General features: G+C 47.7%; 1 protein-coding gene across 4 annotated transcripts in view; it reads right to left on the minus strand.

The window, feature by feature from the left end:
* The window catches only part of CTPS1 (CTP synthase 1), a 218,302-nt gene that overhangs the window by 132,672 nt on the left and 59,028 nt on the right, over positions 1-26,602 (minus strand). For all 4 annotated transcript variants that reach the window (XM_086956865.1, XM_086956864.1, XM_086956862.1 and 1 more), the window contains exons 12-13: positions 15,354-15,416; positions 2,741-2,784 (exon numbers count right to left, since the gene is read on the minus strand). In XM_086956865.1, the coding sequence (XP_086812991.1) occupies positions 2,741-2,784; positions 15,354-15,416 (107 nt within the window). The remainder of the gene's footprint in view (positions 1-2,740; positions 2,785-15,353; positions 15,417-26,602) is intronic.

Here is a 26,602-nt window from a genome sequence, read left to right on the forward strand (position 1 = left end):
CCGTTCTGGGAAGGACATGGCTTTTGTAGTTCGGACTGGACTGTTCCCATGGGGCAACAGGGTCAGAGCTGATTTGCATATCGCCATTGTCTAACCCAGGGTGGTGTGGAGTGCAAAAAAACGATGGATTTGGGCCCAGATCTTTTGACTGGGGGAGTGTGTGACATTGATCCACATTCAGTCCATCACTTGTTGTTTTTGCAATTGCCGCCCTAAGTGCGCTGGGGATGCCCAGACGTGGGTCCCAGGCACTCCACACCACTTGGAGTCAAGCTAGCCGGGCTGATGAGAGGTGTTACCTCGAAACCGGTCCGGTCCTCGGATGCTTGATTCCGTTCTGGGAAGGACATGGCTTTTGTAGTTCGGACTGGACTGTTCCCATGGGGCAACAGGGTCAGAGCTGATTTGCATATCGCCATTGTCTAACCCAGGGTGGTGTGGAGTGCAAAAAAACGATGGATTTGGGCCCAGATCTTTTGACTGGGGGAGTGTGTGACATTGATCCACATTCAGTCCATCACTTGTTGTTTTTGCAATTGCCGCCCTAAGTGCGCTGGGGATGCCCAGACGTGGGTCCCAGGCACTCCACACCACTTGGAGTCAAGCTAGCCGGGCTGATGAGAGGTGTTACCTCGAAACCGGTCCGGTCCTCGGATGCTTGATTCCGTTCTGGGAAGGACATGGCTTTTGTAGTTCGGACTGGACTGTTCCCATGGGGCAACAGGGTCAGAGCTGATTTGCATATCGCCATTGTCTAACCCAGGGTGGTGTGGAGTGCAAAAAAACGATGGATTTGGGCCCAGATCTTTTGACTGGGGGAGTGTGTGACATTGATCCACATTCAGTCCATCACTTGTTGTTTTTGCAATTGCCGCCCTAAGTGCGCTGGGGATGCCCAGACGTGGGTCCCAGGCACTCCACACCACTTGGAGTCAAGCTAGCCGGGCTGATGAGAGGTGTTACCTCGAAACCGGTCCGGTCCTCGGATGCTTGATTCCGTTCTGGGAAGGACATGGCTTTTGTAGTTCGGACTGGACTGTTCCCATGGGGCAACAGGGTCAGAGCTGATTTGCATATCGCCATTGTCTAACCCAGGGTGGTGTGGAGTGCAAAAAAACGATGGATTTGGGCCCAGATCTTTTGACTGGGGGAGTGTGTGACATTGATCCACATTCAGTCCATCACTTGTTGTTTTTGCAATTGCCGCCCTAAGTGCGCTGGGGATGCCCAGACGTGGGTCCCAGGCACTCCACACCACTTGGAGTCAAGCTAGCCGGGCTGATGAGAGGTGTTACCTCGAAACCGGTCCGGTCCTCGGATGCTTGATTCCGTTCTGGGAAGGACATGGCTTTTGTAGTTCGGACTGGACTGTTCCCATGGGGCAACAGGGTCAGAGCTGATTTGCATATCGCCATTGTCTAACCCAGGGTGGTGTGGAGTGCAAAAAAACGATGGATTTGGGCCCAGATCTTTTGACTGGGGGAGTGTGTGACATTGATCCACATTCAGTCCATCACTTGTTGTTTTTGCAATTGCCGCCCTAAGTGCGCTGGGGATGCCCAGACGTGGGTCCCAGGCACTCCACACCACTTGGAGTCAAGCTAGCCGGGCTGATGAGAGGTGTTACCTCGAAACCGGTCCGGTCCTCGGATGCTTGATTCCGTTCTGGGAAGGACATGGCTTTTGTAGTTCGGACTGGACTGTTCCCATGGGGCAACAGGGTCAGAGCTGATTTGCATATCGCCATTGTCTAACCCAGGGTGGTGTGGAGTGCAAAAAAACGATGGATTTGGGCCCAGATCTTTTGACTGGGGGAGTGTGTGACATTGATCCACATTCAGTCCATCACTTGTTGTTTTTGCAATTGATAATACTTAACACGGAGATTACTAGATCTGGGCAGGCCTTTTACTCCAACAAGCATTTTCCAGGTGGGCAGGAGCCCTTGAAGGCTGTTTTGAAAGCCCAGGGCAGCTCCTTGTGCCTCTGGCATGTTCCCCAGCTCCCCGATCTAAAGAAATAGTCCTAATCGCCCCCACTGTTTGCTAGATGTTGCTGGCTTTTCGACTCTGCAATGCATGATCTGCAGTACAGGCCCCAGTGCATGTGTTCTGACCCCTCAAAGCGTATGTACAATTGGCTAATCCTTGATTCGCATATGGCATTCTGGCTCCTAATCCAGAGCTTTCAATTTATTGTCCCTGAATCATGAGGAATGGGGCTAAAGTAGAAAAGAACTGCAAGTACTCAATGGCTTAGTACTTTGGACCTATCAGCCTCACCATACTTACTCATCCAGGATATGACATAGCAGTAGTCAGAATACAACTGAACCACCCTCAAAAGATACTACTGTGACATATGACATAATACCAATGTTCCTTAAATAGCACGACTGTATATAACACTATGTGCTTGAGCATTTGCTTTGCACCATGTGGCACAGTGCAGTGCAGACTTGTTAAAATGGTCGGATAGTCACCAGCATGGATGCATTGGAAATTTTCAGGTAAACTAAGCCAAACTGTGCTAATGTATCATTGCAATATCCATAATTCCATTAAATTTGAGATCCATTTACCATTTGGAATTTTACATTCTTTGGGAACCCTATCCTTCTTGCATATAATAGTTTCATCTAACATGCTTTAGGAATTAAAAGCTAAACTTTTAAGCAATCACTGGCATGCAAAAATGGAGGATTACAAAGTTGTTGATTTTATTTTAAGGTTCTACTCACCACTGGATGGCTGGTTTTGGGGTTAAATTCTGTAGAGTTGGCATCTACAAAGCATAAATGTATTTTTCTTACAAGTGGAAGAAAATGTGGTCTAAAACATTTTTTTTACTTAATACAACATGCCTCCATCATCACAGATGCTGCTTGCTCAATGAACTAGTTATTTACCTTCGGCTAATGCTCTTTCTTGTGGATACCTTATCAAGCCGCAGATTCCTCACCTTTAGAATATTTCCTAGGTGCTACACCGGATCGGGATGATTTTCTAGCAATGCTCCCATATGCAGCAAGGTGGCACTGTGTGGCGCTGTGCATCGACATTAGTTTCTTGCTTGGCTCTTTCTGCACCTCTTGGATGCAGAACATGAACAATTGGAGGTACCAGTGGGCAGATCTCCATTTTGGGACCTGTTTAGATGGAAAGGGGAAGTCACTTCACAGAATGGGAAGGTAGTCCGTGATGAATATGCAATTAGAGTATCCTCCAGAAAGAGCATTACAGAAAGAAAGTAGCCTTTTTTTATGGATACTTATAACTGCAGATTCCTCATGTTTAAAACCGATACTAGTCACTTCCCCCACCCACATCGCAGGTCACACACTCGACCCCATCTTCACCTCCAGCAACGATGTCTCCTTCAGCCACACTACGGATCTCCTCTGGACTGACCACAGCTGCGTTCACTTCACCTACAACAAGCCAAAACCCACCAACCACCTCCAACCAACTCTGCAAAGAAACTGGAACAAGATCACCACCGACCAGATCTCCGCATCGCTCCTTCTAAACACACCAGCCCACTCGTCTAACCCAAACCAAGCCGCCGCCAACCTCACCCTATGGCTATCCAACACCGCCGACACCCTAGCACCACTGAAAAAACGTCAAAGCAAACCTGGCAGCAAGAAGGCCTTATGGTTCAACGATGATCTTAAGAAGTCCAAGAAACTCTGCCGCTCCCTTGAAAAGGCCTGGAAAAAAGACCCATCCACTAGCACCAAGGACGCCTTCAAAAACGCCACCCGCACTCACCACCAACTAATCCGAAAGGCCAAGAAAACAGCATTCAAGGATCGACTTGACAACAACGCCCACAACAGCAAGGAACTTTTCAACATCGTCAAAGAATTTTCCAACCCCTCGGCCAACTCCAACGACATCACCCCCTCTCAAGCCCTCTGCGACTCCCTAGCCTCATTCTTCCACAACAAGATTGCAGACATCCACAACAGCTTCGACAACCAACCCGGAGACCAACCCACCCAACCATTTGCTGAACATTCTCCCCCCGTGAACACCCTCAACGACTGGAACCCAATCTCCACTGAGGACACAATCCGCCTGATGAATTCCATCCACTCAGGATCCCCCACAGACCCTTGTCCTCATCACATCTTCAACAAAGCAGACTCCGTCATAGCACCGCACCTCCGAGACGTCATCAACTGCTCCTTCAACTCCGCCACCTTCCCGGAAAATTGGAAACACGCTGAACTCACCGCCCTTCTGAAAAAACCCACAGCGGACCCCACCGAACTCAAAAATTACCGCCCCATTTCGCTCCTTCCATTCTTGGCCAAAGTCATCGAGAAAGCCGTCAACAACCAGCTCGCCGCTTTCCTCGAAGCCAACAAATCCCTCGACTCCTCACAATCTGGCTTCCGAGCAAAACACAGCACTGAGACCGCCCTCATCGCAGCAACAGACGACATTCGAACTTTATTGGACAATGGAGACACAGTCGCCCTCATCCTCCTCGACCTCTCTGCAGCATTCGACACAGTCTGCCACAGCACCCTGTTACAACGCCTCAATAACATCGGAATACAAGGAAAAGCACTTGAATGGATCACCTCATTCCTCTCCGGAAGAACCCAGAGAGTCCGCCTCCCACCATTCAAGTCCGAGGCCACTGAAGTCATCTGTGGCGTACCTCAAGGATCCTCACTCAGCCCCACCCTCTTCAACGTTTACATGAGCCCCCTCGCGGCCATCGCCCGACAACACAACCTCAACATCATCTCTTACGCGGATGACACAACTTATCCTTTCTCTCACTAATGACCCCAGCACCGCCAAAACTAACCTACACGAAGGAATGAAAGAAGTTGCTGAATGGATGAAACAAAGCCGTCTGAAACTGAACTCAGACAAAACAGAAGTCCTCATCTTAGGTACATCCCCCTCTGCATGGGACGACTCCTGGTGGCCGGAAGCCCTTGGAAAAGCACCCATCCCGACAGACCACGAACGGAACCTAGGCGTCATCCTGGATTCTTCACTCTCAATGAACAGACAAGTCAGCGCCATATCCTCATCCTGCTTCAACATTCTTCGCATGCTCAGAAAAACATTTCGCTGGATCCCCACCGAAACAAGGAAAACAGTCACCCATGCTCTAGTCACGAGCCGACTGGACTACGGAAACACCCTCTACGCAGGTACTACCGCTAAACTCCAGAAGAAACTCCAACGAATCCAAAACGCCTCAGCCAGGATCATATTAGACATCCCGCGCAACGAACACATCTCCAGTCACCTGAAAGACCTCCACTGGCTACCCGTCAATAAGAGAATCACTTTCCGACTGCTAACTCACGCACACAAATCACTCTACGACATCGGACCAGAATGCCTCAACTCACGACTGTCCTTCTACACCCCCTCCCGCCAACTACGTTCTTCCAACCAAGCCCTCGCCACTGTACCTCGCATCAACAGGACCACCATGGGAGGCAGATCCTTCTCATACCTGGCTGCTAAAACATGGAACTCACTCCCCGCTTACCTTCACCTCACCCAGAACCACCTAGCATTCAGAAAACAACTTAAAACGTGGATATTTGACAAGTAATCCTCCTCCCCTTTCTAAGCGCCTTGAGACCCTTTGGGTAGGTAGTGCGCTATATAAATTCTCTGACTTGACTTGACTTGATACCAAAGTAGTAACATCCAAAGGTAGAGGTTCAGTAAACACAAACTAAAAAGTCCTTCAGAGTCAAACGGGTAAAACGCCCTCCTGTCAGACCTGGCTGTCAAGGCATTAGTGCTTTGTGAATGGGTGCACGGACACCCACGTTGCGGCTTGACGGATGTCAAGAACAGGAATTCTGCACGCTGATGCAGTGGTAGAGGCCTTGACCCTTGTTGAAGGAGTCCTCATTCCTTCCGAAGGCGGCTTCTTGGCAAAGGCATAACAGATTCTAATGCAGAGGACTATCCACTTTCACAAAATTCTTTTCTGCACAGCTTTATCTTTCTTTGCCATAGAGAGCCCCACAAAAGTGTATGGTTCACCTGATGGTATTTGTTGTCATCTGTCTAAAAGCTCTTTTGGGATCCAGCCGTCAGTCTCTCCTCTTCTTTCGAGGGTTGAGGGAAAGCACAGAACACTGGGAGGGTGATGGCTCGCCCAACGTGGAAAGGAGTCACAACTTTTGGCAAAGATGACACAGTGATCTTCAATACCAGTTTGTCTGGGAAAAAGATGGAATAGGGTGGCTGCACAGAAAGAGACTGAAGCTCACCCACTTGACAGGCTCGGATCTAAATGAGGACAGTTTTGACAGCCAAAAGACGCAACAAGCAGTTGTGCCCTGGCTCAAAGGGTGCACGGGAGGATCACCAGGACCAAATCAAGACCCTACTGTGGAACCACAACAGCTTTGGGAAGGAATATGTTTGTCAACCCTTTAATAAACCGCATCACAACAGGTGATTTTAAACAAGGACGGTTGGTCCGGCAAATGCAAGAAAGCCCAAAGGACTAACAAATGTCAATGGTGCCCACTGAAAGGCCTTGCTCGGCCAAAGACATAACAACAAACAAACATCTGAAAGTTAGGTGGTAAGATTTCTATGTTGCAGACTCCTCACCAAATCACATATTTATCCCAGTGTCTGGCATAAATGGAATTTGTAGAGCGATGCCTTGCTGTGATGACGACATTCCCAACCTCAGGTAGTAGATTGAAACCGATCAACTGCCACAGCTCAATCTCCAAGCATTGAGTTGCAGACTGCATATGTTCTGGTGCAGGAGCCTGCCCTGCTGCTGCATCAGAAGACCGTCCCGAAGCTGTAGCCTAATCGGAGGACAAATGCTTTAGCCCAGAAGTTCAGGGAACCACTTTCTCTTGGCTCAATCTAGAGCAGCAAGGATGACTTGGATCTGGTTGTCCCTGATCGTCTTCAGAACTCTGGGCAGGAGAGGCAGAGGAGGATAATTGTACAGGAGTTTTGTGCTCCACTCTGGCCTGAATGCTTCTTGTAGAAATGTTCTTGGGAACTCCAGGGCATGGTAGTTTTAACACTGCACATTTAACAGTTTCGAAAAAAGAACAGCCAGGATACCAACCCCCTTTCGTAAGAAGCCCTGTGCCACCTCTAGGTGCAAAAGCCATTTGTGACCCACCACGCACCAGTGAGCTTATCCATCTTGGTGTTTAAAAATACCACTAGGTGGTTCATGATCAGTGAGATGCCCAGACACTTCAAGCAACTCTAGAGGCGCAGCACCTCTTGGCACAGGACCTCACTACACCCTGCTTGCTGCAGTACCACCTGACTGTGCTGTTGTCCGTGAGAACCACCCCCAGCCTTCCCTTGATGGATGGTAGGAAGGCCTTCAACACCAGGTGAGTGACCCTCTGCTCCAACAGATTGATGTGGAGCAGTTTCCATTGGAGACCAGAATCCTCGGATATCCACTTGGTGCTGGAATACTGAGACTTCAGATCCCACTACACAGTCTGCATATGCCACAGGGTAAAGCGGACAAACAGGATGCATGAGGCCAATGGGCCAAGAAGCCACAAACTTGCTCTCACTTAGATTCAGGACCAATGCTGAAAAATCAGAAAAATAGCCAGAATGTTCTAGAACTTGTTCGGGCAGAGGAAAGGCCCTGAACTGAATTATTCCCAAGATAGCTCCAATAAAAGGAAGTCTTTGCGAAGAAGTCAGATGCAACTTCGGCTCACTCATCGAGAACACAAACAATGTCTGAATACGCCTTCATCTAGAGAACTGACCAGCCCGCCTTCAACAGCCAATCATTAAGGTAGTGGGAAACTTATATCCCAACACCCAAAGATGTGCGGCGACCACCTCCATCATTTTCTTGAACACTTGAAAGGCGATAAGGCCAAGTACAGAATGACAAACTGAAAATGCTTCTGGCTAACCTTAAACCACAAGACGGACACTGCTTCTTGCAGGATCAAGGTTACCATCCAGTCACCCAGAGCAATGGCAGATAGCCTGTGTGTGCATTTTGAAATTATTCTTCCTCAGGAAGATGTTTAGAGGGCGAAGATCTAGAATAGGACAAAGCCCTCTATCATCCTTCAGCACAAGGAAATAATGGGAGAAACATCTGCCCCAATTTCCAGAAGTCTGAAATCCTCTAAATGGCCCCTTTAGACAGTACAGCTTACACCTCCTGAAGAAAGATTCATAAGTGCTCCTCAAAGTTGTTTTGATGTAGGTGGAATCTGCAGTCGGTCAGAAAAGAATTGAAGGGGATAGCCCTTTTGTATGATCTATAGGACACCCCTGTCGGATGCAGCTGCTATCCTTGGAGACAATGTTTGATCCTGCCTCCCACAGGGTGGGAGTGTGACATTTGAGGGCAAACTTAAGCGGCTTGGGAGCTGATGCAGCAAAGGATTGGTACTGAGAAGAACGTGTCCTTGGTGACCTGTGTAATGTCGGCTTGTAACCCATCCTGGACCGCAAAAGGACTGAGTTGACTGCTCAAGACTGGGGGACCAGGTGCCATCAACCCTCTGCAGTAGCCTCTGAAGGATCGAAATTGATGGGGAAACTGTTTGGCAGGGGTGAAAAGGCCCACAGAAAGCACTGTGGCGCCACTTTCTCTAAAGCGTTTGAGGACAGAATCTGCTTTTTAGCAACAAAAAGTTGGGACCATCAAAAGAGTTGCACATAAGGGCATCCCGCCCAGCTTAAAAAGAGACTGTGGATTGCATCCGTGTCTGGGGACGTAGCACCATCTAGTATCAACTGCTTAACCATGCAATCAGTAGTAACAAGACCAGCCTGAATCACATATTGAATGGTTTGATCCAAGGAGACCCTAAACTCTTCTGGAACTACTGGCAAGATTATGCGGGCCCTGTCCCATAGGTAGGCGTATAACTGCCCAGTGAGCAAGTTACACTGACTGACCTCAAGGCAAGACTGGCCAAAGAGAACAAATGTTTTCTAAATGCCTCAATCCTTTTCGACTCCCTTTTGTTGGGTGGAATGAATTAGGTTTCACATAGCTGGTGGAAGCTTGGGCCGAACAACTCCCAGGAGTATAGGTTCTGTAAAGAAATCAGGGGTGTAAGGTGGCAGCCTGTGGCCTCTGGCAACCTGTTTGTTTACTGTTGGGCAAGAACAAGGTTTAGACCAAGTGCCCATAAGGGTTTCAGTTAGGACTTAATTGAACATCAGGACTCAGAAGCTCAAATACCAGAGGCACCTTGTGCAGTTCCATCACCGATACCGGACATTTTAGGTGGGGATACCATTCCCTTGCTCTCTGGATTTCATTTTGAAAACCTTATCAAACCAAAGAAAAAGGAAGCCGCACCCTAGATCCACTGTCATAAATAAGACTGCAAAGCACAGAGAAGGCATGGTTCTGCTCTGTCACTACCGGCCCAGAACAGGACCAATGTATTTAGCAGAATGGTGCCACCTAGCGGTACAAAGGAGCACTGCTGTAAAAACTTCTGGATTGAGTCTGGTGCCAAAAGAATTTTCTAAAAACAAGGAATCTGCAGTTATAAATCACACACAATTCTTATGATGGATACTTTTATGCTTACAATACCTGTGAGCAGACCTGTTGTGAACACAGACAGCACAAGGCCAACCAGAAAATTAGCTGGCAGCCTTGGATTCCATTAACACTCTGTTATAGACAAAAAACAAATCTTATTTTCAACAACCATACTTCAGACAATATACTGTTTCTTTCAATATCTACTACTCGGGTCATTTGTAATCACCATAATGCCAACAGTGGCCAACTTTAAAGTGTTGATCACAATCTCATTGCTCCAACGATGAAAAGCAAAACTGGTGGTATATCAACGTCTAGTTCTTGAAACTAGACTACCCATGATCAAGTATTTTAGATACTGTGCTCCCAATGTTTTTGAAAATGTTTTTAATAAATGTATTTTGCAACTCAAATAGAAATGCTGTACATAAAACAGGGCCCGTTTCATAAGGACACAGGAGTAAACAGTCATAGCTGTTTATCTGGGGTGGAACCACAGAAACAAATTTGACTGCGACAGCAGATGAAAATCTTATTCAATGGACATCAGGAGAGTTTGCTCATGCTGGGGTCACAATGCTAACAGGTGCAATAAGGTATGGGAGGTTAGTAATTGAAGTGGGTGAAGTGCCTCAAGGTTTTTCATGAAGACATGGAAAACCGAAGGATATGGTCTTTTAATTTGTGGGGGACAAAGGAGTGGACAGCTCGTGCATTGGAGGGTGCCCAGATGTTTGGGGGCACATCAAGTAGAGGGTATGGAATCTGAGGAGTTGACTGGGGAATGGATGGAAATATTTGATATGAAGCTCGGTGGCACAAGTCCCACTATGGACTTCAAGCAATAAGAGGCACATGTATCTGTGAAAGAAAAACAGCCAATCTCCCTGATGTTTTAAGGAGGTGGCCTTGGGGTGTGGAGAAAGTATAATCGTATATACCCATTGCTTCACTGTGCACATACGCCTTAACATGCACTGATATCCGAAGTGTCTAAAAACAGATCTAATTTTAATAGATTTAGCGTTATATGCTCCATTTGGATTTTGAGAGGATCAATTAATCTGGGGGTTTGTATAGCGTGGCTACTCACCCGTGAAGGTCTCGAGACGCTGGAGGTGGGGGAGCTGCTTGTCGAACTGGGTGGATAATCATTTGAAGATCCAGGTCTTGAGGTCCTTCTTGAATTGAATCAGCGACGTGGATTGCCTGAGGTGGGGCAGGTCTTAACAGCGAGGTAGGAGAACGAGCTCCCTCCGGTTCTGGTCTTGTGGATTCTGGGGACAGAGGCTAGGGCGAGTTGGGCGGAGCTGTGGTGTCTGGCAGGTACGTGGAATGCAAAGCGGTGGTTCAGGTACGCTGGTCCTTCATTGTGTAGAGCTTTGTAGTCGTGAGTCCGAAGCTTGAAGGTGATTCTCTTGTTGATTCGGAGCCAGTGGAGTTGCCGGAGGAGTTGTGTGATGTGGCTGAGGATGTCGAGGACCAGTTTGGCTGCAGCGGTTTGAACGTTCTGTAGTGTCTTGAGCTGTTTCTGGGTGACGCCGGCGTAGAGTGCGTTGCCATGGTTGACTCTGCTTGTGAGGAGTGTGTGCGTGACCATCTTTCTGGATTCACCGGGAAGCCGGAGCCAGTGGAGTTGCCGGAGGAGTTGTGTGATGTGGCTGAGGATGTCGAGGACCAGTTTGGCTGCAGCGGTTTGAACGTTCTGTAGTGTCTTGAGCTGTTTCTGGGTGACGCCGGCGTAGAGTGCGTTGCCATGGTTGACTCTGCTTGTGAGGAGTGTGTGCGTGACCATCTTTCTGGATTCACCGGGAAGCCATTTGAATGTGGAAGCAGGCTGAGGAACCTGCCTTGATTTGGTGGTTCATTGTGAGAGATGAGTCCAGAGTGATGCAGAGGTTCCGTGCGTGGTCCGTTGGGGTGTGGGGGGGGAGGGGTGTGGGGGGTGTGGGGGGGGGGGGGGGTGGCGGGGGATCCCAGAGAGGCTGGCCACCAGGAGTTGACGCAGGCTGAAAGGGTGAGTCCCAGGATGAGTACTTCGGTCTTTTTCGAGTTGAGCTTGAGGCAACTGTATTTCATCCAGGTAGCACCGGCCTCATTCCACTGTCAAAGTTGGTTCTGGCGGTTGTGGGTTTGTAGATGAGGGAGAGGATCAGCTGGCTGTCGTCTGCATAGGAGACTATGCTGGGTCCGTGTCTTCAGACAGCTTCGAGGGGGGGTGATGAACTGGCCCGCTGCATTGACAATAGTCATTTGCTGATTTTCCTGAGCTGCTAGTTATTGAATACATTAGACTTATCTTCCGATGTGCTGTGTCTTATTTTACAGGTACATACAGAGTAAAGAGTGAGCTCAAAACAAAAGAACATCAAGCAAAGGAGATCCCAAGCCCACTGCTGTTGCAGGTCCGTCTGCTTATTACTAGAGCACTGCCGAAGATTTCAGCTACCTGGGACAATAGATTAATACGCTTGCTATCACGCTGGTGTGACTCAAGAGGCAGGTGGAGCATCGCCTTTCATGATCAAAGCATATGCTAAGGTTTCAAGCTTTAGATGGGGAGAATACAGTTGGTGAGGAAAGAAGCAACACTGTCCCATCATTGGATTACATCAGGCATCCCTTTGTTAGGATAAAGGGAGCCTCACCCACAATGCTCCATCACTGGGTCTTGCTTTTCGTCAAAGGGATGGGGATCATCATTGTGGAGCTCTTTGACAATATTTTTTATCCTAAGTTTAAATACCAATGTGGCTCGTGGAATTTCCTCCTTCTATTGGTTTTCTTTTTGGATGCAGAGGGCTGGTGTATGTAGACTGGACAAATGCACAAAGAGAATTTAAGTTACTTACGGAAATCCCAGTTGAAGGTTTTTTATTTATTTGGAAATTGATTCCAAGTTAAGGTTAAAAACAAAAGGGGAACCCCCAAAATGAATTGTTCATAGAGTCCTACTAGGTCAACATGTTGCTTGTACTTGGTGGCCTTGTCATTTCTGTGGCATTTGTCAGGGCTAATTAAATGCCCTAATATAAAAAGTATGATTGAATCAAGTACTATATTTTGTGGTGCAAAATACAATCTTTGGAAAAACTCAGATTTCTGAGACTTTTTTTAGCCAAGTAAATGACAAACATATAGAGTTACATGGAGAATACAAAAATACACGTCTGGTCAATAGATTCTGCATGCAGATATATATATTTTTGGAACTAGGTTAAAAATCTTTATTGCTGTTTCATGTGCTCACCTCATTTGGAAGGAACTCCGGCCTAGTGATCAATTGGACCAAGTCCTGTGTGTATGTGCTATCGGGTGATACCCCCCTTTACAGCGCCGTTGTCCCATCCAGGTGTCGCAGTCAGGATTTAAGTATTTTGGGATTTTTATAACTTTAGATCCCGTGGCTCGTTATGATCATAATCTGCTCCCTCCTCTTCAGAGGTTAAAATCTGGCGTTGTGGGCTGGCTCAGGCTGCCACTCTCACCCCTTGGGCGTGCAGCTCTTTTTAAAATGATGTCCTTACCGAAATTTCTATATGCGCTCCAGAATACGTTTGATGTTATTCCGGCAAGTTATTTTCGGGAGGTGGAGAGTTTGCAGAGACGACTGATCTGGGATGTACGCTTGCGTATTGCCCTCGCTAAGCTCACGCTTCCTTGGTACGACGGAGGTATAGCACTTCCGGATATCAGGCGATATTATTGGGCCTCTCAGTTGGGAGCGATTAATCATGGAATCTATGGACCTGCCTCTAACCCTGCATTCGATATGGATAAGTACTTGTTACCGGGTGGAGACTACAACAGAGCCCTTTATTCCAAAGCAGCGGGAAGGGAACTATCGGGACCTACCAAGATAGCGGTACGAGTGTGGCATGATGCAAATGTGGAAACGGGATGGAGGGATCGACTGACCTGTGCGACTCCACTTTATGCGTCTGAAAGACTGGGTTGCCTGTGGAAAACAAAAAGTGGGATATGATTGGTATTAGTAGGGTCAGTGATCTATGGGTCAAGGGTAAAATCAAGACCTTCGAGGCACTGAAGGTAGAGTATGAGCTGAGTGATAAAGAATTTTTCCGTTATGCACAGATTACCCACGCGTTGAGTTCGGTTTTTCCTAAGGGTATAGACATCCCCGAATCCTCCCCACTAGAAGATCGGATGCTTGACGGCCACGTGCCCGACAGCACTATTTCTTTGATATATAAGAAATTGATTAATAATCGAACGGATCTGTTGGTGCAGTTCAGGGAGGTTTGGACCAGCGACGGTTTGGTGTTGGATGACGAGGACTGGCAGTCAGCGCTATCCTCGCCGAAGGAGGTCGCGATACAGGACCGTCTTCTACTCGTTCACCTTAAAATCCTACATCGGATATATGTCACTGGCCCGCGCTTGATTCATATGGGTTATTCAGTGGATGGGTTATGTAAGCGTGGTTGTGGACTGGTTGGATCCTTCCTCCATATAATTTGGGAGTGCTCGGGGGTGGCGGCGTTCTGGAATCGTGTACATGCTGTAATGGAAAGAGTCACGGGGTGGCATTATTGCCCGAAGCGAGGCGTTGCCTGTTGAATGTCTGGGAACCGAATGGCTATGATGTGGCACAGATGCAGTGGGCGACCCTTGGAACTATGATTGACATCGCGCAGTTGTGGGGTTCCCAGCGGCCGCCCGCGGTCTTGGCATGGAAGGAGAACATGGACTGGTGTATGTTCAGGGAGAAGACGGTGTATGTGGCACAGGGTAGACCCAGGAAATGGAATAAAATTTGGAGCCAATGGAACTCCTACCGTGGAAATATATGCACGCCTCCATTCGTGGAGACCCCAGAGGTTCCCCTTTACCCCTGACCCGGCATTCCAAATCTGGTGTAGCCTTTATGATCACTGATCTGGTTTCCTCACTGCCCCCCCCCCTTGCTTCAAAGATGTTTGTACTATATTGTGCTGCAGTTTTCCTTCCTCCTTGAACACATGTCCGACTGTATTGTTTTATTGCCTTGTGTATAAGTTCTTTTTCTTTAATAAAATAAAAATTATACCAAAAAAAAAAAAACGTTATTGCTACTATTTTCTAAATCAGAAGAAGATATTGCTCTAGAATGGCATACTTCATGGCATAAACTTTAAGCTTCGAAAGGACATTTGACAAACTGATCTCATCCCCTATTGTTACTGGTCACTTAATTACAACTACATTTTCTATGTTTTGAAATCTTAAAGAATGCCATACTTTGCAAGCCTAAGTAAATCTTGCCCAAAAGGCATCCCTCATTATAGAGACAAAAAGGTGTAAAAAGGATCTCCGTCCACTTCGGATAATATATCCTACTGCTATTGTCCACCGTCTCCTTAGAGCTCCGTTTGCCACAGGTGAAAAGTAGGAATTTATTGACGGCATGACCCACCCCTACTTGAAACAAATGAGCATGTCTTGTAACAGCATGCTAGACATTTTTGGGGCAACTGAGTTGTGATGGGGCACTTGGTAAACATTTTTTTTTAAATAATTGTGCTAGAAAAATAACACATGGGAAGAAGGTATAATGGTTCATATCTTTACAATAATTACTGGCCTTTGTAATGGCAATTGATGCAATAGGACATTCTCTTGCACTTGGTCTGAAATAAATATGACCCAAATTAAATAAAATCTTGTGTTGAGGATCATTTAAAATGCCCACCTCAAGAGACACAGTGTACTAAAAAATAAATAAACAAGATACGCCAATGGTTGATGCTAATTGTGAAATGAGATGGAGCAAGACTACAAGAAAAGATTGGAAACATTAGTTCACATAGTTTATTTACCTTGCCAGCCGAGAATTTCCCGAGCAAAATCTACCACTGCCAACTGCATGCCAAGGCAAACTCCTGCAGCGATGAAAAAAATTGTGACAACTTGCATTTAGAATCTCAGAAAAACATATGTTAAATTAAACATAAAAGGTGATGGAAGGATGCTTGCAATTAGTCTAATCAATGGCAACCGCTCGGGGTAGCATTCCAACCCATTGTTCTTTTGCCACCATGCCACCTCAGATTAGACCCAGCCATTTGCATGTAAGTCTTGACCCTGCTCCAAGAGGCACAGTCCAGCCAGAAATGCCAGGCCAGGTTCCCTCTGAACCAGAACACAAGCAACCCAACCTTGGGCAGCTTGAGCTGGATTGTTCAGAGTCAGCAGGGTCAAAACTGATTTCATATGGCTGGGTTGAAATTGAGGTGGCATGGTGTGCAAAACAACAGTTGTCTGGGATACGTCCCGATTGATTACCAGTGGCTGAAATTAATTCAAGCATTCCATCCACCCTTTTTTGTAAACTTTAGTAGGTCATCCTAAGTGGGACAGGTATGCCCAGACCTGGGTCCGTGCACACTGTATCCTGAGAACCAAGCAATACCTGGCTGATGAGTCTACCAAGGGTAAAACCAGTCCTGGGTTGCTTGTGTTCCACTTCAGGCATGGCCTGGCCTAGCAGTTCGGGCTGGACTGTTCCCATTTAAACAGTATCAAGACTGATTTGTATATTGCAGGGTCCAAACTGAGGGGCCATGGTGTGTACAAGAAAGATGGACTGGGAGGCAGCACCAACTGATTACCATTTAGCGGAGATTAATTCAAGCATTCCATCCATCACTTTTGTTACTTTATCATGTTAAATTAAGGACAATTTTGCCAACATACCATTCAACAAAGCACCTATTTCAAAGCAGATATTTTATGAGCTGTGAAAGGACAGGTGGTGTGTTACAGTATGTCACAATTCACAATAAAGATCTTTTAATTCACACACACATTAGATCCCCACAAACGACTGGCAAAAAATACTTGTTCGAAAATGGAGTAAAAAATTTTTTTATTTAGGATATGCTACCAAAGGTTAGGCTAGACCAAAAAACATAAGTTAACTCGTTGTGGAATGGGCACTCTTAGTAGGCTACAGACTTTGTTTGCTCTCATATCATTTTCTATTATAAAAAGCGAGAAACCTTGCCCTGGGAAGTCACTACTCCCAAGCAACACCACCCTTTTGTCTCACAACACTCCTGGGCAGGCAAGACACAAGCACACCCATTACAGCAAACCTGAAGGGAAGCTCAAGAGCCACCCCCCCCCCCCTTCCACTGCCACCCACAACAGCCTTTCAGCATCCCTAAGAGCATTTGTACATCTATATTCCACAACAGCACATTGGAAACATCCTTCCACATTGCAGGGCTAGCAGCATCAGGGCTCCAAACTATATTCTGGGTGCCACCAAGAATGGAACTGCACTTGATGAACAAGTTACTTGCCTTCAGTAACAATTTTTCTGGGGGATACTCCAACTGCAGATTCTTGACCTTGTACACATTCCCTCAGGCATTAGACTGGGTCTGGGAACTTTTCAGCAGTACCTCTGTGCGCTTGTAAGTTATGTTGTGTGGTTCAGCTCAAACAATGTCCACTCTGGAAGTGACGTGCATAGCTGCCCATAAGCACCACCCATGTGTGATGATGTCAGTTAATGTCAAGATTGGTTGTGCCCTAAGATGCAGAGTCCATCGGCAAATTGGTATGACCTGTGCAGATCTCAAAATTGGGACCTGTTTTGAGGATGAGTCCAGTTCACAGAATGGGGAGGTGGGACAGTCGCTTAGGAATCTGTAGTTAGATAGAGTATCCAACAGAAATATTTTTAACAAAGGTACGTAACTAGTTCTTCTGACTCATACTTCTAACCACTGATTCCTCATCTTGTTATTAGATACTATGGCGGCACCTTCCAAGCTGCTGCATCGTGGGAGATAGGCCAATGACACGCGTGGACACCAGGGTGGTGCCAGGAATACTTACATTTCTTCAGCATGCTGCATCCCCAGCATCAGGACCACTTCTCTGCTGGCCGATAGCGAAGATAAAATTACAGTGAGGACTCCAAGATTGCTGGACCAGATAGATAACTGTTCCCTGTGACAGAAGTGTTTCCTGTGACTGGCTTCCAAACATTTGTGGCCTGTCCAAGAGAAGACTGGTAGTTGTTCTGGCCTGTTGCCTCAGAACTCACTAAGCTGATTACAACTATTTATTGTATTTAAAAGAATTTACTTACCTTTAAAAATCATATCTCTGATCGCCCTCAATAGATTTGTGTTGTTTTGATGTCTACTTGAAGATAAAAATGGCCTTTACTTTTATCAACTGGTGTTGGCTTTTTATTGTGTTGTTTCTTCCTTACTGACTGTTTTGGTACTACTTTACACTTGTTCGTTTGACTAAACAGGATTGCTCCATGCCACAGCTACCTAGGACTGAGCTAGAGGTTTTACTGAAGAAACCTAACTGGACCTGAAAGAGATTGTGACATTATTACAATATTATAGGGTGAGGTCTAGCATTCACACCACATAATAATCCACTTTCCTACACACACCTTTCAGAAAGCTGCTGAAGTGGGAAAACAAAAATAAGAACCTGCCAGCAGCATGTATAAATCACATTGCAGTCAACTTACACAGCTTCTTGTAAATATCTTTTATTGATTTAAGCAGGGAACCCTGAACGACCCTAGTAGATATGCTTACCTTGCACCCGGGAAACACAATGAGGAGCTGCGAGACCCTAAAACTAGATTACTCTGGTATAAGGAAAATCTCAGCGCCAACATGAACACTTTAGAGGAAAAAGCAGTGTCATCCTTGGTGAGCCATAAACTCATGTCTGTACCACCACTCCTTGGAAATATAAAAATGCCTCTGAGGTGCAGCCTTAAGAAGTAGTAGATAAAGGAACAATAAAAACAACTTAAAGTGTTCATGGCTACATTCTTTGTATGTGCAACATGTAAAATTGGTAAATGGTAATTAGACACCAATTAACATTTAGTTTTACTTTAGGTGTTTATACCACTAGACAATGTGATTTATGCAGCCCTACTTGTTTAGAAATGTGTACTGGCCTACTTGTTTAGAAATTGTTCGTGCTTTGGCACTTTTACAAAATGGTCCCAATTAATATTTTACAACCATATTGTCAAGTGTGGACACTGAATGAGAAACATGAATGATTTATTTGCCTCACAGTGAGGGAATTTTCTATATGATGAGAACTTCTGTCCTTTTATCCAGCTTTTGGGCACTTACTTAACGTCTACATGGCACGCATGCAGCCACTGCGGGACATGAGAGGCAGTGATAGGGAAGTAATCAGGGGTGCTGAAGTCCACTCTATATGGAACAGGACTCCAAGCAAGACCTGCTTTGGAAACTTCAGTCCGCAAAAGTGCTAACATTGCATGTTCTAAGCAGTGGCAAAAAGATTGAGCCACATTTCTTCCCTCTACTGGAAGACGGGCCTGCTGTTCCACCTCCAGGTGTAATTGCATTAGTGATCCGCTCGTTGCCTCTGCCTACGTTAATTCACCCTGGCAGTTAAAGATCCCAATGGGTGGTTCACAACCAGGGAAACCCCTTGAAAGTCCAGCCACTTCCATAGTCGCAAACCTTCCTGGCACAAGGCCCAAGACACCACCTGCTATACTTGTTACAGTACCACAGGGCAGTGTGCTCTCCATGAGCACCTGCACTCCGTGTCCTTTCATGGTAGGCAGGAATGATTTGGACACCAAGAGAATCACTCAACTCCAACAAGCAGTTGTGTAGTAAAGTCTCTACCAGAGATGGGGCGCTAGAGGGCGCACTGGCAGTATGGCCGCACTGATATGAGGCTCCTGCCCCTGGAGACGATATCCGACACTTATCCTGATTTACCACCACCTGTGCTCGTTCTGACCACGAAATTCGATTGAGCCTGTCTTGGTGCACCCTCGGTACAAGTTTTGGCCGTCCACGACGCTCCTAACCGGAGTTACGACCGGTGGAAGTTCCGACCGAGAAATCGCCTGGGAGTGACTGGTACCGTTGGTGGGGCTGGTGATCTATGCGAGTCCGCGGCGCACCACGAGGCGAGTGGGCCTTCGCACAGACTTTCGTCGGAGCCTCTCGGAACAGCGCTGGCCACTGGACGGTCCCTGAAGGGGTGAGGGGACGACTAGCAGAGGTTCCGCCTTCACGTGCTGGGCGGCGGTTGAGGTACTTTGCGGTGGCTGCTGCTGAGAGGGACGCGCTGCAGTGACTGTGCTCCGGCGGCCGGGAGGAATGGCTGCCATTATGCACGGCGGATGACAAGGAGTGTTTTGGTTGCTCGTGCCCCTATCTGCTGCGGTCTCTAATCACTGCCTCTGGACACTAGTTGAACTGCGCCTGGTTGCCGGGGTTGGTGTCCCTGGCGCTGGCAGTTGGATCGGTTGCTTATTCTGCCCAAGCACGGACCCATGGCGTGCCGGTGCAGCTGACCCTTCCGGAGTGCACGAGCCCGGGGGTGCTAACTGCGGAGAGCGCTGTCTTCACCCTGGGAACTGAGGCGCTAGCGGAGGACGCTCCTGACGACTGGTGGGGTGGCCCTCTCTGCTCTCCCTTTGATACCGGCCTGAGGTGAGGCGGCGGTGCTGCGGGATACTATCCCTGCCTGTTGTGTCTGCCACGCACTGTGAAGCTGATTGTGGCCTGATCCTGGTATCCCTGTCGGCCCATACTATTCCCGCGGGGGGCACCGGCTGTTGGAGGGGAGTCAGTAGGCTTGGTGATCCTATTTCCTAACTGCAGCGCTGCTGGGCTACTTCAGTGACTGGGGGAGCTGCACATAAAAGAATCAACTGCTGGTTTTGACGACCCTACTCCCTGCTGGATATCCCCTGACCTGGACTGCGGCCTGTGTGCTCCGTTACTGGCATGGGTGTTGCCCGCATGCTGCATGATCCCTCATTCGTTCTCCATATAGGAATACTTGCGGACGGTGGCGTTTTTGTTCTATTACGTTCTTTGGTTGGTGATCGCTTTTTGCAGCAAACATCTGCCAGTGATTGCTTTGGACGACTGCTGACGACCAATCATGGGCAAACCAGACAATAAACAACCGAAGCTATCATTTGACTCAATGGCGGCCAAGAGGGGACTGCGAAATGCGCAGGACGCGGGAGGATCCCGTGCCCTCGCTGTGTCTGACACTGACTCCCAACCCGTCGCTCCTGACTTTCAGCAGATGATGCAAGAAATGAGGCAGGGGTTCGCCACTATAGTGGACAAAGTGGACAAAATGTCGTCCAGAATGGATCCCGTGGTGCAAAAAATGGACGTCCATGAGGAACGAATTACAGTGGCCGAGCAGCATATATCCGACCATGATGACACAGCGGCCACCCACACGACGCAAATTGCGAGAATGGACAATGTGCTCCGGATCATAGCTGCGAAGAATGAGGAGTTGGAAGACAGAAGTCGTCGCAATAATATACGCGTGGTGGGAGTGCCGGAGTCGACCAATGTGGGGAGGATGGAGACCTACGTGGAGAAGATTCTGATCGCAGCGATCGGCCCGGAGGCGTTCTCTAAGCAATTTATAGTAGAAAGGGCGCATCTATCACTGGGACCGAGGCCTAATCCTGGGGCTCCGCCGCAACCCATTATCGCCCGACTCCTAAACTATCGAGATCGGGACGCAGCTCTCAGGGCTGCTCGCACCAACCGCACACTATCCTGTGAGGGGGTCAACTTCTCCATCTATCCGGACTTCACCCCTGTGGTACAGGAACAGAGGCGTAAGTTCAACGACATCAAAAAGAAGCTCAGAGAGTTGCAAGTAGACTATGCACTATTGTACCCTGCTAAATTAAGAGTGACACACCAGGCGAAGAAACATTTCTTTACAAATCCGCAACAAGTGGAGGAATTTGTGAAACAACTTAAGAGAGAGCGTGCGGCGGGACGGCGCAATGGGGAAGACAGACAGGAAGATTTCCACTCGGCCAATGAGGATGAATGACGCTGAGCACTGCATGCGTGGAATCTGAACTTGCGCTTGCGAGGTTCCGCTACTTTTCCCCTTTTTTTTGTTTTTGATTTCATTGAGGAGGCCTGAGAGATGGACATATTGTGCGCTGCCAGAGGTCACTGGACGAACACTGGACTGCGGTGGTAATGTACTCCAGGCACCCCCCCCCCCCACTACCTGGGTCGCGCCTAGTGTGTGAAATAGAGGTCAAAGGCGAGGTGTGGGGGGTGGTTATGTGCACTTCTAGGTTACACCCTGAAAGGTATACCCCATTGAACTTGTTGCTTCTGATGCAAATGTTGGGATGTTTAGGTTTTGTTAAGGGTGGGGGGGGGGGGTAGGGGTTAGTGGCAGGTTGGGGTTGCTTCAGTGGGTGGCGGGTGGGTGCACTTGTATTGAAGTGCGATGGTCCCTTGGAACTGCTTTCCTTTGCTTTTTTGTTTTTTTCACTGCTGTGCTCATGGCTGCCTATTTGGGTCGTGGGTTTTGGCGAGGCTGTATCGTAGAAGGCCTTTCTTGTTTAATCATAACGTATGGAGGTCTTGTGCCTTGCTCTCAGTTGCATCCCTACTTCTGCTGGATAGCGGGGCTCTGCTGGGTGATCAATGGGTGGCATGCTGTGAACTCTCGTATTAGACGGCCTGCACTGTTCGAACTATTCCTGTTTATGGACTTACGTTCTAGGGCAGTATGGGGGCGGTGTGTTGTAGTTGGATGTTGTCAATTTGGGGAGGGTGGGACCACGGGGTGTGCTTGTGATGTAGATTGGATGCGGATGCAGTTGCATAATGTATTTTGGCTGAGATACACTTCACTTGAGCGGCGGGGTATGCACATAGGTGTGTTGGCAATGATGGGATGCAATGTGGATAATGGCTGACACTGCGCTGGATAAAATATCGATCCTGTCCTGGAATGTACGGGGTCTTAACGATGCCAGAAAGTGTAGAAATGTATTGGCATACTTGGATAGACACCAGGTGCAGATAGCTTTATTACAAGAAACGCATCTCCACCCACGGGTGGACCCTAAATTCGCTAGTCATTGGGCCCTCGTTAGGAAATTTTCATCATAGTCGTCATACGCTAGAGGGACTGCAGTGTTGGTCAAAAAGTCGCTTCATTTTCAGGAGTTGGGGGTGAAATTAGATCCTGCAGGGCGGTGTGTGATAATGTGGGGTAGGCTTGGGTCGGATACTGTTGTGATCGTGAACTGCTTTGCACCCAATGTTGATACTCCGGGTTTTTTTACTACACTCTGGGGACACGTCCTTGCAATAGAAGCCACACATATCATATGGGGCGGGGACTTTAACATAGCTTTGCGTCCTGGGGCGGATAGGTCTGATGGGAGTAGTCAATATAACAAACAAGCGAGAGACATCTTGAGAGGCATACTGGAGGAGGCTGGATTGGTGGATAGCTGGAGGTTTGCGCACCCCGAGAGTAGAGAAGGCACACACTTCACGGCACATGCACGAACCTGGGCGCGCTTGGACTATTGTTTTCTATTGCGGGGACTTAGCATGGGATTACACAGGGTGGAACACCTCTCCAGGACTTACTCAGACCACTGTCCGGTTCTGGTTGTTGTGACAATCCCAGGTCTCAATAGGCCGGGACCCCCATGGAGATTGTTCCCTTCAGTACTCTTGGATCCAATTTTCAAGGCGGAGCTGGGGGATGAGATTGAGGCATTCTTTCCCAGGAATAAGGGGTCGGTTGATAGTGTGGAGATGATATGGGAAGCATTTAAGGTGACAATTCGAGGGATTACCATCTCTAAAAGCTGCGGGATACTGCGAGAAATCGTCAAGACCATAGCGAAATTGGAAATGGAATTAAAGGAATTGGAGAGAGAGATGATAAGTAATGCTGACCCAGAGATTTGCCCTAAGTTTAGGGACAAACTGTCAGAATTCGAGGAAGAGGCCACCAGAAAAGTGAAGTATAGGGGGAAATATTGGACGGCTAGGAAATATTGCGAAGGGGAACGACCGGGTAAAGTACTTGCTGCCCTCACGAGACACCAACGCTTTAGCACTGGTATCCTCGAAATTGAAACGACAGAGGGTGGACGGTGCCAAGACACGATAGGGATTCAGAATGCTTTCCTGCAACACTATGAACAGTTATACTCTACGCAACAGACGGGGGAGGTCCACTTTGGGAGCTTTCTGGACGACATTGCATTGTGCTGGCTTTCCGATGGTCATAGAGCATTTCTCGGAGGGCCTCTGGAGGTTGACGAAATACGAGATGCCATAATGTCTTTGAGTTATGGAAAAGCGACGGGATTGGGCGGACTCCCCCTGCCGAGTTCTATAAATGCTATATTGATACGATGGCCCCGGTGCTTAAGGAGGTGTTTGAGGAGTCTTTGGAGGTGGGGATTCTGCCGGGATCAATGAGAGAGGTGGCGATTACGTCTCTGCTAAAACCTGGTAAGGACCGTCTAGACACAGACTCATACAGACCCCTGTCGTTGCTTAATTGTGATGCAAAAATACTAGCAAAAGTGCTGGCGTCGCGGTTGTCTTTGATTATGCCCACTATAGTACTTCCGGACCAGTCCGGCTTCGTGCCGGGCCGGGCCACTACCCATAATCTTCGCACGCATTTCTCCTTAATCCCCACTATAGCTCCTGAGCTCCCTGTTGCCGCAGTATTTTTGGATGCTACAAAAGCATTCGATTCAGTGGAATGGAACTACCTAATCGATATATTGTGTAGAATGGGGTTTCCTAAAATATTTATTGCGTGGGTGAAATTGTTATACACCAAACTAGTGGCTAGAGTGATTGTCAACTGAACACTCTCCCCTCAAATGCCTATAACGAGGGGTACTAGACAGGGATGTCCTCTCTCCCCGCTGCTCTTTGCCATTGCGATAGAGCCGCTGGCCTGCCGGATTAGACAGCTGCATAAAAATAGTGCGTTCAACTGCTTTCAGAGGCAGATAGGAGTGTCGCTTTATGCGGACGACATCACCCTATACGTGAAGGACCCACAGGTGAATCTCAATCCGCTCCTGCGGGAACTCCTTGTTTTTGGAAGAATATCGGGTGTGCACATGAACTGGAAAAAAATCACAATTCTTCCCACTCACGGCGGCTGTTGAGAGATTCCAGCTGGACTACCCCCTGGAGTGGTGCGATACTGATCTTCGCTATCTGGGCATAATGATCTCTCTTAATAGAGAATAGACGACTAGACTCAATTATGGAGTGGCCATCTCCAAACTAGCTGATAATGTCACGCGATGGATGTCCCTGCCGCTTTCTATGGCGGGCAGAGCCTCGCTAGTGAAGATGGTGGTGCTCCCACGCTTCTTGTATCTATTTCAGAATGTCCCCTACCACCCCGGCGCCTACTTTTTCAAACGACTGAGGTCAGAACTCCTTAGATTATTCTGGGGAGGCAAACAACCACGATTGAAGTGGTCCACCCTAACACAGCCTTATGAAAAAGGGGGGTTTGATGTCCCGGATTTTGAGGTATATTACTTGAGCGCCCAGGCGCAATATGCATATTATTGGGTACACCCCACGCCTTTTATGCCACAGATAGCTGCAGAGGAATGGATCGTGCATCCACTCCCGCTCAATGGAATGATACAGGGGAAGGTTAGAGATGTGGAGACACCGGCCACCACGGTGACATGCACGATAGATGCGTGGAATCGAATTGCAAAAGTTTTGGAAGCCACAATGCTTTACTCACCGGCGATGCCACTCACGTACCATCCCCAATTGTCCCTGTTGCAAGAAACAGGGTTTCAAAACATGTGCAGACGAAACAAGCTGGCCACGTGGGGCGACCTATTTCTCGAGGGTGCACTCCGTACGAAAGACCAATTATTCCGAGAGGAGCAAACCTCTCCTTTAGACATCTTCTATTACATAAGGCTCCGTCAAGGGCTACGTGACTTGCTTCCCCAATTTCCAGATGAACCAGGGGTAGTTCTTCCACTGCATACTATGCTGGTGTCCGATGGCCGACACCTAGTGTCGAAGTTGCATAACACCATTAGAACGCAGCGAGGGACTCCCATTAGTCATGCACGAGAGCAGTGGAGACTTGAGCTAGGCATTGACATCACTGATGAGCAGTGGAACTATTGTTGTAACGTCACTGCCAACATTTCATCTAGCTGCAGGCTTAAGATCATACACTATAAATTTGTTCAGAGATTCTATTACACACCAGCTAGGAAGCTTAGGTTTCACTTGGCAAAGGATGACAGGTGCGCTCGATGTCGAGCGGAGGGGGCTGGATTTCTACACCTGGCGTGGGAATGCAGTGCATGATTACTGGGTTCAGGTTCATGATGCACTACACGTCATGACTGAGGAAGCTATAACATTGGATCCCCTGGTCATGCTGCTAGGATACACGAAAGACGTACCAAGACCCTACCGCAGGTTTGCAGATATCGCACTATTACTGGCGAAAAGAAGGATAGCTTGTAGATGGGGAAGAGGCAGGGCTCCGAAATTCAAAGAATGGTTAGATGATGTGGAATATTGTCAGGATCAATATAATGTATATGCTGATTTGATGCCTGTAAGGTGTAGGCCTAAGGACTTCTGGAGCCCACTGCAGACTTACTGGCTGTCTAAGACCGCACAACAAGGGGACTCGGAATGTGATAGCCAAAATGGCGTGGTGTGAGTGAAGCAAACCGTTGTGGATGCGTACTGATGATGTGACAGAGAGTACCTGATAACGCTGAGCGCTGACTACACTGGAGCGCCATATGTGCTGGTAGCCAGGTGCTGGCTGCCAACCCTTGACGGGCTCAATGGTGATAATATCTTTTGTACTTCTAATGCTACGTGCACTGCCAGAAATGTCGCTGAGTATTGGGAGCTGTCGATTTATCCCTGTACTATACACTGTGAACTATACTGCACTAAGATCCTATCTGCTGCATTGCTCCCCCTTTGTAAATTATGACCTACTGTACATTGTGCATTGCATACTGTGTCTGGACGTACCAGAGTCTCATCTGTGACATGCCCGCTGTGAAATGTGATCTCATTTATTTAAGTCTGCCGAAACGTGCCGTATATGTATGTAACCAATCTGCATCTGATATGATGTATGAGATTGTTAAAATAAAGGTTTAAAAAAAAAAAAGTCTCTACCAGAGATAAGAGCCCTCTGATCTCCACCTCTCTCAGAT

This window comes from Lissotriton vulgaris, chromosome 2_1 (genome assembly GCF_964263255.1).
Source record: "Lissotriton vulgaris chromosome 2_1, aLisVul1.2, whole genome shotgun sequence".
NCBI classification, from domain to species: Eukaryota; Metazoa; Chordata; class Amphibia; order Caudata; family Salamandridae; genus Lissotriton; species Lissotriton vulgaris.